General features: G+C 42.2%; 1 protein-coding gene across 1 annotated transcript in view; it reads left to right on the plus strand.

The window, feature by feature from the left end:
- The first annotated feature begins 1,017 nt into the window (after window positions 1-1,017).
- The window catches only part of LOC112556614, an 86,099-nt gene continuing 73,170 nt past the window's right edge, over window positions 1,018-13,946 (plus strand). Inside the window, exon 1 of the mRNA XM_025225771.1 lies at window positions 1,018-1,665. Within this exon, the coding sequence (XP_025081556.1) occupies window positions 1,650-1,665 (16 nt within the window). The 5' untranslated portion in view covers window positions 1,018-1,649. The remainder of the gene's footprint in view (window positions 1,666-13,946) is intronic.

Here is a 13,946-nt window from a genome sequence, read left to right on the forward strand (position 1 = left end):
CCTCACCTAGGTGGCAGAAGTTAACCGCTCGTTGATTTTTCATTTGGAAAGGAAGGCAAGTTTTCACTGGGGAACTGCCTCGATTTTGTTCATCAAAAATCATCACCAACAATAATAACAACAAAAAGAACATCGTGTAATCGTTGCTCTTAGAACTCTGATGGCTGATGGAAATCTGGCATTAACGTAGCATGTCATTTTCATTACAATAATAATAGAAACGATAGAAGCGTGCAAATTCCACTAACAGTTATGAAGACAATAAAACGATCCGGAGCTTGCGGACTCCATCATTCTTTGACCATAAATCAAATATACCTCATTTTTATGCTCTGGGTCGCGTAAAGAGGGACACTGCACTCAGACACCCGGCTTCACTTTCAAAGAAGGTTAATCGGACCGACCCCCATCCTAATTTTATCAGCCAGGTCACGCAGGTGCGCAGTAATTCTTGTTTTTCAAATGTGTACCTGTGCACCCGCAGATGTCAATGAAGTACCCTGATCAATGCTTACTTTTTATTTCATCACCGTGTATAAAAAAATTACCCTCAACTTTTTTTTCCATCTTCTCTCACTTGGAAACAAGCTTCTTTTCATTGGAAAGGCTCTTTCTCCATTTGGAATACTTATTTTTCCTATTTAAACTTTCCTAAATTTATGTTCTACTAAAGAAGAGAAAGTTAATGGAAAGCTTCATTGTAGCGACAGGGAGTTTTTAGTAGAGTCTCCTAAAAATAAAAAAAAAGAACCTGATACAAATGTTATTGCGTCTTAACATCAAATTCAAACTCTCATCGAGTCAATAAAATTGTTTTTTTTTCTTCTAGATATATAATTTCGCAGAAATCTCTGTGTGTGTGTTTGCATGGTTGGTTTGGGTTTTTTCTTTCAATGCTGTGACAGGACGCGCTCGAAGAAGGGTATACTATGGAAAATGAGTAACGAGCCTATATATACGTAATGCTGGCTACACTCGCAAGTGGTGCGGAGAATTTTGTTGTTTTTCTCCTCATGCGGAGAGGTGTTAAAAACAGAGCCTCAGTCATGCCTTGTAGTGGAAATCCCCACGTTACGGGGCGGTGCCGCCCGCAGACCGAAGACCCGCTGAAATATTTCCAACGCAATCGAGAGCAGCGGGCGCGCAGCCAAGTGCGGCAACTCGTGCGTGGTGGTCTCCATGCACTGTAGCGCCGTGAGTGGTTCGCCCGCACAGCGGACCCAGCAGCTGCTCTGTGCAGTACGTCCACGCACGCACCGGCAGCAACCACACACACACACAGAGAAGTGGGGTAGAGGGGGCCACAGTGTGACAGGCGAGTGGATATCTGGGCCTCAAATACAGACTGGCAAGAGAGAGAGGCGACACGCGTTACCTGTGTGTGGAGGAGGAGGAGGGTGACGTGAAATCTCTCTCTCTCGAGCGAGCGGCTCCAACTTTTCACGTCTCTTCCTCCCATCCACCTATATACCCCCTCCTTTTTCCACGTGCTTCGCTCTTTCGGGGTGGCGGACTGTCGTGGATGGATGTGTAGAGGTTTGTGTGTGTAAACAATATACGATCGTTTGGACATGGCCGCAGTATGCAATCGGATAACTTTCTAGCCACGACGCTATTGATTCGATCGACGACGCATCTGTGCAGCCGCAATGGATAAGCTAGAAGGTAAGTGGGCTACAAAGGCATTTTTCCAAGTGCTCGAGTCATGGTTACTCATTGCTTTGATCACACGACGCCAACCTGTGCTCGCTTTTGCTGGTTGGTCGTGCTGCAGTTTTCACGCCGCGAAAAGGCATTAAGGTTTCGCGAACTCGACGCCCTCGAAATGGCTCGATAGACTACCTGGGGTCTTGACGGCCGTGCTTTAACGGGTGGGAAACTCTCGACACTGACTTGGGTGACATTAGCAATTTCAAACCAGTGTTTCCAACATTCACGTTGGTGCTTTGAAGTTTGCTTAGTGACAAGTAGGTTGTGTGTGTGGAGGAGGTGTAGTTCAGACTAAAGGTATATCAGCAGATTTCGAAGTAGTTACATATGTCTTTTAAGGACCTGAGATCGTGAAATCTCTGTCATTTTGAACTGCATGGGGCTTCCTTGTGTACAAGCACCAGACTCCAGTATTGCTATTATGTTTATCAGTGAGAGTAACTTATTTTCTATGGTGCTCAACATCCACCATCTCTTAATTGCGCTTGCCATTTAATTAATTTGTGTGATGCTAAATTAATTTGTGTGAAAATGTATATTTTACATTTAAACTGTCTACAATCGCCAGTGACTTTGATATTTGTCCACGCTGATGCTCTGTACTGCTGTGAGGCCTTTGCTAGCTCTACCAGCCTTTTTCTAAGTTGCATTCCTATACGTGTTCCTCCCTGATAAACTAAATTTGTTCAAAAGTCGCCGCAGTTATACATCTGTGTCACGAAAACGCCTCATCCATCACCTTCATATTATGTTGGCAGGGAATAATAATAAATGTGTCGTTGGCAAGTGATCAGTTTAGCTAAAATGCTGCACTGCCTGAGAAGAAGGGGATGGATGAATTAACCTACTTACGGCAGCTATGTAGGACTAGTTCAAAGAATTCACAAAACAGTTTGAAGATACATGTGTGGTTTAAGAATGCATGAACATTATTATGAAATTAAATAACGTCTCTCAGCTAGACTCCCATGACAGGTGTAGTTTTTTACAAAACCAGAACGATAGTAGCAACGTCGCTTTTGAAGGTAAAATGTGTACAGGTGTTAATTTTGCATGACCTGCGACTGCCAACTGTAAAGGTGGCCTTTCCTTGTGCAAACACCATTGCGTCTACCAGCGCTCCCTTCGGCTCTCCACTCGTTGTATTATTGTTTAAGGAAGCAGAGTACAGGGCGTGGTCTGAAGCAAATATTAGCATGTCAACCGCAGAGATAATAATTATATAAATAGGTATTATATAGCTATAAGTATATAAAAATATTTTGAAACTCTTCCATGGTATAAAGAAGCTGAAAACGGCGACGGTACCAAAAGTACCTCGAGGCCTGATTTGCTAGAACAGGTTGCGAAATAAAGAAAACAGCAGCTATCGTTGTAATTTTCCATATGCATCAGGTTTCTCAACTGTTCATCGATGTCACATCACTTGAAGTCATGCACGCATTAATGTTCGTCATTGATGTCGAAGGCAAGGTTATCATCTTACTTTACCTTCTCCCCCTTTTTTCCCCTCCTTTCAGTCAGTACGCAGCATCTACATACCTCCCTGTTTATTTAAGTGGCTGGGTGAACCACTTTAGGAAGAGGAGTGGATGGGACATGAGTGGAGGAAGAGCACAGGATGAGGGACAAGTTGCAGAAAGATAGGCTGGACTCATTGTTTGGATTATCGCTAGTGCTTTCAGAGCACTTACTGATTGACGAACATCGTGTGCTTGGATATTCAGTTCACTACCTTGGTTGTTGCCATTGTGGGTGGGAGACTGGATGTGCAGCATCTGACAAGGATTTTGGCTGCGAGTATAACCTCGAAACATATTCAACTAAACATTTATGAGATTACATTACACTAAAGTTTAGAACGTATTTTTTGAAGTTTGTATTTTCACTCTATAGTTTTGGAAACGGTGTGTCCTTGTTAGTATGTTTATATTATTATTATTATTATTATTATTATTATTATTATTATTATTATTATTATTATTTGCAGCCTGCGATATTCCGGATATTCAACGTTGTCTGTCTGTCCGTTTGTTGTTGTTTTTGTTTGTTGTTTTGTTTGTTTGTTTCGTTTTGCTTTTTACTTTGCTTTAGGACGATAGAGAAACTCTTTAATTTCTGTGCTTTGTCAAATGCAGTTTCTTACTCAGGATCTCTCTCTTTCTCACGCACACCACATGCTCGTGCTTACACATGGTAAACATGATTACTCGAGCATTTTGTTGTCCCACACTCAACTGTCTTTACCTACTTGTATTAAGTATGCGAAGATTCGAGTTCTTACGAACAAGGGTCTGTTTGTGTCCACCATCTCTCCTTCATGGTGTCCATTTTCAGAAACCTTTTTTGATGTCTATCGTCTTGCTTGGTTCGCAGCCTCCTCTTACAACAGAGTTAATCTCACAAGAAGGGAAGAGAAGCTCTGTATTGAGGGGAGACCTGTCTCCTTGGCGAGTATTTTTTTTTTAAAGGAAGAAGCAGGTATAAAACAAACAAGACTGCACGAGAGCAGACGACAGGTTTTCTCACATTCTTGTGCAGTCAGTTTCGGAGAGACAGCGAGCCACAAATTTGACAAATCTCTTCACCTGTCGATGTAGAGAAAAATGGAAACCACAGCTGATGGCAACTGGCAATGTAACAAGACACCAGACGTGGGCAAGAAATCCAAACCAAGGACGTAGATAGTGGATACTATAGTTCGTGATCCGAACTCCTTCTTGTCTTCTTGCAACTTCTAATTACCAGTCACGTGATCGTACGTATCCGGTGATTTGAATAATCCTGTTTATTGCTTTTGGCGCCTTGCAGACAGCTGCCACAAACATCGTCGTTCAAAGGAGGCGCGTGCTATTTAGAAATTGATGAAAAGATAGTTTGTGTCATCATGCAAGGTTGTCATACTCCCAACGGAGCGAAAATAACAAAATGACTTTCTGATATTCATACGCCACATACGGGGCATTCATGGACGCTTCGCAATGAAAATGACTCCGCTGAAAGAACCCCCGGAGTTTGTTTGGTAAAAACTATTGGATTTAATGAATAACGCAAGATGCTTGCTTGAAAAATATAATCCCTTGTTCTTTGGTGTAAAGGTCAAGTTTGACTTGTACAAGGCCTTCATGTTATCCACGAATCGAAAAATAGGAAGCTGTTTGAAAAATGTATTTTCTGTAATATTTGTGTGCTATAGATGTTATAAAGAAATTGCTTCTAATAAGCTCATCTTAGCTGAATAAATTTGGACCAACATTTCACCCAGGTTAGCAACTTGTTCATACAACCGTCATGTAAAATCTTTGCTACACTTGATCGAAGGTTTGTCTATATTTTAATGTTAAAAAAGGGTTTTGAGAGAAAATATGTGTAATACACACACATATATATATAATATGAGTGGTCTGATGACACTTATCATCGCTGCACCAAGAATCGTAAGGTCGTAGATTCGGATCTTGTCGGGCATGGTAGGGATGGGGTGCACTCTTTCTCTCGGGATGTGACACCTGTGTTCTGATGTCCTCCCAGTGGCGTAGGAAGATGTTCGGCGTTGGGGGGGCAAACTCCCTGCTGACAGTGAACGGCGTTCGCACTCGCACATTTCGTAAAAAGGATGGGGTGGGGGGGTACTGCACGCACGCACGATTTGATCGTCAGAGGTGTTAGAGCTCCACTTGCCTCAGGGCCCGCTTTTGTGACAGTGATGACCGTCTCCTCTCTAAGTTCTTTGCTCTTTGTGAGGATTACGTCTCAATATTGGGGGGCAAAAGGATATTCCTGCCCCTGTATTTTCCTTGGGGGGCGGCTGCCCCATGCTCCCTCATCGTGACATTCCCCACTAAAAGAACAAACAAAAAAAAAGCAACCGATATAATGGTGATTAGATCTCCATAATAGAGAGTGCCTGGCAGGGCATCACCCAACAACGGGGAACGTTTTGAAGGCAATGGAAAACTAGAAGCTCCGAGTTAACAGCCTCGCTCTCAGTTTTCCGGAAGGCAGAGGATTCGGGTGGCTCTGCCAGGCTTTTTCATTGATCGTGAACGTTTCGTGCCGGTTCCACGTACCCGAGCTCGCAGCACCTCGATCCTGTATTGGCCACAGTACATGTGCACAAAGCGTTTTGTGTGTCGTTATCAAGTATGCCTGCACTTACATGACCCAGTTCTCCGTCGTTTCATCTATTGAGCGACGGTCGTTGGGAGGGGAAGATTTCTTTTTTAAAGTTCGCATTCTTTTGCACGTCGGAGAAATAACGTCATAGAGATCGATGTGAGCAAGAGTGGGTGGAGCGACACCGACATGAAAAGTCCCCCTCCCCCATCCAATTCCTCCCACCTTACCCTTTTTTTAAAAGACTCATGCCGTATTGAGAGATAAGATTGAAGCTTCGAGGTATTCGCAGGTCTTATATGGCTTTTGTTATTGTATTCCTTGAACAGGAACCTTGAAACATAGACGAAACAAATGCATAAAATGCAGCTCTAAACGGGACTAAACCTTCAGTTGCGCCATCTTTGTAATGTCCATGATGTCCTTTAAAAGAAAAATCAACGGTGGACGCCAGGATGTGACGAAACCTGACGCGCACACCGCTAGTGACACTGGATCCTGACGTCAGACATCACTGGCGATTCTGACGTCAGCAAATCTCTCCTCTGATGTAAGCGGGCGCCACAATGTTAGTGACCGTTGAATCAACTGTTCTCGTGGGAGTGAAGTGCGCAGTGACTTTGATAAGGTTCCCAGGGAAAAGGTAATTAGCTTCCACGAACCGCCGGCAGTTTCTCATCTAAAACGCCTTCTTGTCGATGATGATTTCCGAAATATATTGTCACTTCCAGACTAGAACAGTTATTTTATCTTAATTAAAATCTGTATGTACGACCCTTTTCTAGCGTTTACGCAACTGTTGTTTTTTAAAAGATTTTAATTTGACTTTTAAAGGATGGTCCTTGCTTTACCTCTGATCCGTTGTCGAGTACAAAACTTTTCTAAAATATAGAAGCTTGAGAATGCTTTTGCCGATTCAGTCCAGGACTGAATAAAATGGCTGTAACATGCGGTAGGACTGTGCCATTAAATATTAATTTCATCCTCAGGATCATTTGTGATGCAGGCACCTTTGCTGCACGTTACGGCCACACGACAGGTGCTGCAAGCGAGGCTTACGGTACTGAGAGAGTTTTATGACAACAGGTTAATCTCTGTGGAGAGTTGTGACAACAGGTTAATCTTTGTGGAGAGTTGTGACAACAGGTTAATCTGTTTGAGGTTTGTGGCAACAGGTTGATCAGTCTGGAGGTTTATGGTCACAGCAGGCTAATCTGAATGTTTGAGGCAACATGCCGCCAGCCTTTATGTAGCAATAAACACAGATGTGCTTAGTCTCTAACACTAATCTTAACAAAGCAAGACCTGTCGCTAAGTGACTTTCTTTCCATTCCACCATCGCAAGCGTTTGTCCCACCCCCACCGCCTTCCTACCCCCGCAGGCCAAATGTTTACTTTGACTGCATTTTGCCAGCACCGATTGCCAAAGGATATAACCCTTGGTACAAAAGCCAGTCTCCGCCTTTTCCTTGCCCTTTGAGCAATGAGAGATGGCACGCCCTTCAGAGGGTTTGTCTGCACGTGAAGAGGGCAGGGTACCTCGGGATGCTGGGATATTTGTTGGAAGTCGTGATGCGGTTCATGATGCAAGTATAAGAGGCAGCCTTGTAGTGCGGTTCTTGCCTACCTTGTGATGGCGCAGAGTAAACAATAAACAATGGTATATTATATTTCATGCTTGGGATGGGGTTTAGAGCCCCTGTTTGGATCCTAATCTCTGTTTTCAATTTTTTAAAAGTTGAAGTCATATTTTTCTCACGATAGCTCCAAATACTCAAATCACCGACATCGTAAGTATTCATGCGCTACATACGACTAGTCTGTCGCAATGTAAATGACTTCTTATGAAAGACAACTAGAAAATATCTGTTGTCAAACGATTGGATTTAATGAATTGCAAGACACCTGGTCCCCACAATTTGAGCAAGTGAATGAGAATAATAAACCTGCGAACATCGGCATGAACAGCAAGAGGTAATATCTATGAGGTCCTGTTTCAATACGGGTATGTTTAAGTACAGGTAATTAAATTATCTATCTCTCAATGATGTCATGGGTCTGATCTTATCAAAAGACATCGATGTTTATAGCCTGCATCGCCACAATGGAAAGGGTGTGTGTAGTCATTCACTTAGAGTTGGAGAGTAAATAACTCGTAGCCAACTGTTTAAACCCCAAAAAATACAAAGTTTCATAACTTTCTAACAAGTGTATTCGTTGCCACACCCGTGTCTGTACCAAGATCTACCCGCCATTTACGTTTCCACCCATTTTTGTGGCGCAAACTGACATCTCGTGTCTTCGCATGCGCCGGGAGGAAGTGGGGGTCTCTATGATCCCAAGCTGCCCCTGCCCTTTAAAATCCCTCGACAGCGCACAATCTTGTCGCTTCGCATATCACTTGTTTCTGAAAGTTTATGTCGGGTGCAGACCTAGATAATAATAATAAACAATTGCGAAAACAGATCAAAGACCAAACCAAATGCAAAAGCATGTTGCACTCTAGACCTCACTGGCACATTTTATCTGAGTGTTAAAGTGAAGTAGGAAGGTCCCTACAGAAGATTATAATGGTTTCTGAGCAAAACCCGAGTTTTTGTACCCACGTGGTTATCACGTGAATTTGACAGGTTTCCTGTTGCTGACTCATTTAATCTTCCCCTCTACATCTGGTAGGTCAACACGTTTGCAATTTTAAAATTAGATATATTTTACCATATCTACCACCATCTGTTAAAAAAACTGCAAAGCATTAAGTATTGTTTTCAAAGTTGTCACCAATACAAATCTGTTACCAGAACAACCACACATGGTTACCGGATGTTTAGTTACTGTGCTGCAAAACAGTGAAACTCTCTTCCCTTCCATATCTGCCATCTACCACCTTTGAATTCCTTAAAACATATCTTTTCCTTGAGCATCACTCCTTACACTAATCAATATAGTTGTGATTATAGTCAATCGACTAGTCCGCCTGCTCTTCTTCCTCTTAAAATTTATGATACTCTCCATCTTTATTGTTTGTTCCCTGCTTCCTATTTGTGTCCTTCTATATTTGTCTTTTATTACTTGTATTCTTTGTATTCTGTCAATGTCTCCTACTTAAGAGGCGAAGGCAATCTCCTTTGTGATATAAATTACACATTGTTTATTATTACTACAGTGAAGACTTACGGATGTGAATAAAATACCAGTTTTTAAAATATTGTAAAATAGATTATGTGCCTGTTGTTGTCTTGTCATATAATTAATTTTTTTTAAAATCAGTTCAGTGGATTTGTACGATTCATAGTTGCTGAGAAACTGGTAGATAGCAAGAGATTTCAAAACATGGCCTGCCGCGGTGAGTAAAGCTCCTCTGAATTAGAAATCTGAGGGGTAACTGAGGTACACCAAGCGGGGTGTGGAGTGCTAGACGATACACCTGTGAAAAAATCTGATCCTTTCTATAGACCTCTAACTTGTTCCCTGTGAACTCCCGGGCTAAGAATACACTCAGAAAGTGTGGCGTGATCACTGCTTAGAACCGCGCTTTTCTATGCGACTGACATGACTTGAAGCCAGAATAAAAGAGAATGTTTTATTTAAAAAGTTTTTAAAAAGAAGAGAATCTTGTTAAATAGATACACGAGCTAAGACACGTCTCCTTGGACCAAGTTCCAAGGTAAATCATGGGTTAGGTGGCCATAACACTATTCAGTTTGATTTGCTACAGGTGATCCGCACTTCTTCCTGAGGTGTGGACAAGTGATCTTTGGTCAGTTCTTCTTAGAGTTCTCCACCTCTTAAATTTATCGAGAGATATATTCGTCTGAGGAAACCTCTCGTCTCTGTCTGAACTTGTTGGTAATTGTTTAGATGTTCCATTCCAGCTCTTGCTGGGTTTGCGTGTTTCGTTTGGCAGCAAAAAAGACCTTGGACCGTTGTGTGAGTTGAACTGGCGGCGAAAATTGGCCTTGGTTTATTTTCTTTATAACAAAGATCTCATTTTAAAAATTATAATCTTGATATTTCTATCGGAACCTCAGGAAACAAGCACTGCATTTAAAAAAAAATTAAACAGTGGAAACCTGCTTTGTGTTCGCCAAGGCTGGAGTAGATAACACTAGAGTAGATAACAGTAGAGTTAATGACTAGTGCCGGTGACATCCTGAAAAGCTAATACACCTGAAAGCTTACAGCGACACACTAAAGGGTTGTTTACTTAAAACAAAGGTGGAAGTGTGGATGGACGGTTGCAGGCAGATGTAGCTCAGGGGTAGAGTGGTCTTGCCTCCTGTAGCCAGCAAGATGGCGCAGACTTGATAACCAGAGTGGCAGAGGGGAGAGGAAGGAGGGTCACGAGAAAGTGGGGTGGGTGGGTGGGAATAGAGAACTCGATTTACAGGGTGCCAGAAAGATCTCTGGTGCTAGCTATGGGCTGGAAGACGATCAAACTCTTTGCCAGACTGTCATCTGTTTGGTAGAGTGAATATGCGAGTTGTGAAAAAGATTGAATAGGAAATGTAGTTTTAGTGAGTGGCGGATATTGATACTCGTGGTGGGTCACTTACAGATAGCCAGGCTCTGTCGTTCTGACTGTCGCAGGGGCCCATCCCGAAGAAGTGTGGAATCTGAGTTAAGTGAAAGTCTCATTTTTTTTATGGTTTGGGGACGCCACATTCCCAGAGTAGGAGGTCGATGAGCATATTTCACCAGACATCGCAAATTAAAAGCATTAATGAAGAATGAGTGCCTAGGAAATTTGTTTCCCTGCATGGAACATCGCGTTTTTATATTATTTTGGTCACATTACCTAGTCTGCCTGTATCCTGACTCCAATCTTTATCAGAAAATCTTTACCAACTATTGAAAGCACATGTTTGATGACAACATTAAGTGCATGAAAGGACATATAACATCTAATGTTAACAAACTCTACTTGTATAGTGTTCATTGTCATAAATATGGTGGTCCTCTGCTCTCAGCAACAACAACACAAATAAGATCTGTGTTTGTAGCTAAATTTTTTTACCTACTTATCTCTTTCCCAGCAAACGAAACTGTTGCTAAGCGTTCTCCCGAGGGAGGAGGTTGGTTGTCGTAATGTATCACTAGCTTGTCCATCGGCGGGTGTTCGGTGATGCTATTGATGTCGCCCTCGCCTTGTTGCTGTCGAGGAAGGTTCACGCAAGTGGGAGGGTCTGTGAGGATGACGGGTGGAAGGGAAGCAAAGTAATGATTATTCAATTTTTTCCGCGTGCATCGACTGTCTTATCCGGGGTATCTGGCCCCTGAAGGGTTCGTTTACCATTTTTTTTCTCCCGCTTAGCTGAAGCAATTTTACACCAGAGGCGACATTTATCCAGCTCTTACCGTTCATTCTGGATTCGACCAACCTTATTCTGGATTTGACTATTTATGTTCTGCTTTTGACAATCTGTAGTTTGGATTCGACCATTAGTATTCTGCATTCCAGCATCATTTCACTCATCCCTCTCTTTCACACATACAAGGTGATCAAAAGAGAAAAAGAGTACGAATACAAGGGGGAGGAAGAAAGAGAGGTTGGTGGGTGGGTGAGATAGCTTTATGGAATCATCAGCAAGAATTATTCTCATAATAACAGTTTCATGTGTGTCACCACAATAAATCTTTACATATTCTTGCCACACTTTGATGGTTGTTGGTTTTATTTGAAAATCTTGCATAATGGAGACGATTTCGGATCATGTGAAAAACATAAAGAGGAGATAAAAAGGAAGGATATAACAACAGTTCCCACAAAGTCTTCTGAAGGCAAGTCCTATGGATAGGTTTCAAGTGTATTATCCTCGAGATGAGATCTGAACCCTGAAACTTTTACATTATATCTCTTCAATCTGTGTCTATATTTATTAAAAAAAAATAAATAAATAAACAGAAGTTGCAGATTTCGCCAGCCCCTATTTACGAGCGCGCACACACACAAGGATGCATGGAGTTGATGTTATTTTAATAATGCTTTATGTCTTGGGACCAAAGCCATGTCAAAACACTAAGAGACTTCAGCCAGCATTTGTTAGTGCCTACTAGACTTTCATTTCTCCGACACCCTTCTTTGTCTCCTCCCGTGGATGGCAGTAAACAGTGTCAGGTTGCCCACCAGACACCCCAAACTCCTCCGGCTTGTAGTGGCGGCACATTCCCTCCGTCTTTTGTCCAGTTCTCTCCCTCATCACGCACCCACCCACGCACATACCCCACCACACACGCTCCAAACCCAGCCTGTCCTTTTTGCAGAAAATCACTTGATTGATGTCCTCTCTCGGCAACGATACGCAATACAAGCGAATTTGGAATGTTGGAGAATGCGTTACAGATTTCTCTTTGTGACTGGATTGGCGAGGAGTTTCATCTTTCTCCACCTGCCGAGGGGACCCGGGTGAGTGTGTCTAGGTAAGGTGAAGTGGAAAGCCTCTTGCTGCGGTGTCTTTGGTGGCAGCACAAGAAGTATAAAAGGTCAGCGGGAGGTTCTATTGTAGTCGCGATGAAATTGAAATATGAATTTCTGTCCTGGACCTGGCAATGGGACATACCGATGTCTGAAGGTACACACGATGTTTACATCCACAACTGTGCATAACTTTCTGCGCAAATTGTTGTGTCGGAGCAGATTGAGTAGGAATAATGTTTACATGTCAAACAATGCAGATTCTGCTGACATTTAACGCTAATGTAATATAATCTTATATCTTATATTTCTGTACGAGATTCCGTGAGTGTATAATGTTTACATCTTGATCTGTGCAGATATACTATTCGTCGTTCATCGTTTCAGATCGGTTTTCAATACATATAACTGCAAACTTTTAGTGTATAAGACAATATATTCAACACAGTGTTAAAAGTTCACAGTACAGGCTGTTTTTCCGAGATATGTAAAACAATGTAAAACTCAAAATTTCTCCTCCACCCAAGTTCACAGCATGGATGCAGGTAGGCTAACACACACAAAAAAAAAAAAAAGGATGTCACACTTCACTTCCTAGAAAAATTCAGCAAACCACTCCCACTCAAGTCTTTTCAGTTCATATCACAACAACTTACGAACTTTGTCGTGTGTTTGTTTTGTTTATTTGTTACAACCTAGTTAAATTTTTTTAGTGCCGCAGGAACAGATATGAAACCATTTTTTCGGAATCATCAGTCCATAAGCTTAAACATTACTCTGTCAGGTCTACGAGTGGCAGTTAACGGTTTCTGTGAATGCTTTTTTTTTTTTTTTTTTTTTTGGCTTTTTTTTTTTTGAAGAGAGAAGCAGTTAATAAATACGCCTTGGTTTAACCGCTTTGTAGCTACTGCCCTAGCAACACATTCCACAAAATACCAATATGTCACTGCAGCAGGCGTTTAATACAAATTTTCTCGATGTCCACGTGTCCACGCTCCACAGGATCATCGCATGAAACAGATGGCACACACCTCCACACCCTGTCACATTTCCACTAGCAAAACATCCTCATCAAAACAACAGACACAGCTCTGTTCAAGGCCTTCTGAGGCTTGTGGATGTCAGCCAGCAGCTAATCGAGAGAAAAATCATTGACTACAATACTGTAAAATAATGTCGTAAAATATTAATATACCAAATTTTAAATTGCGTTGAACGGAGTGTGAAATGTAGATCCAGTATTCAAGGCGGGCGAATAGTAGCTGACTACAGACTGATAGTGTATTGTGAAATAGTTTGTGTACAAATGATGAGATACATTATAGAGATGTACAGTTGCCTTATTGGTAGTCGAGTTCGTCAACTGAGTCTGAGTGTCGTGTGAAGGACTGCAGCCTGTTGACCTGTTGGAGAGACCGAACATCGGATTTGTGCGAACTTGTGGACGACTCTTCAATATCTGTCAAGACTGGAAATGACAAAAAACTTGGGGTTGAGGAGGCCAACGTCCACTAAAATGTGACCAGACGCCACTACAGAGGTCAGGCACCTAAGCCAATCGTCGGTTAACAGTCGTTATATTCAAAACCAGCTGAAACAAATGTACAGTCACGTGACCATGCCGTCCTGCTCAGACAGAAGGCGACCTACCCAGAAGTGGAACGCAGCAAGGGATGGAGTGTTATAAGAGCAGTTGGGGAGGTGGTGA

This window comes from Pomacea canaliculata, linkage group LG2 (genome assembly GCF_003073045.1).
Source record: "Pomacea canaliculata isolate SZHN2017 linkage group LG2, ASM307304v1, whole genome shotgun sequence".
Taxonomy (NCBI): Eukaryota; Metazoa; Mollusca; class Gastropoda; order Architaenioglossa; family Ampullariidae; genus Pomacea; species Pomacea canaliculata.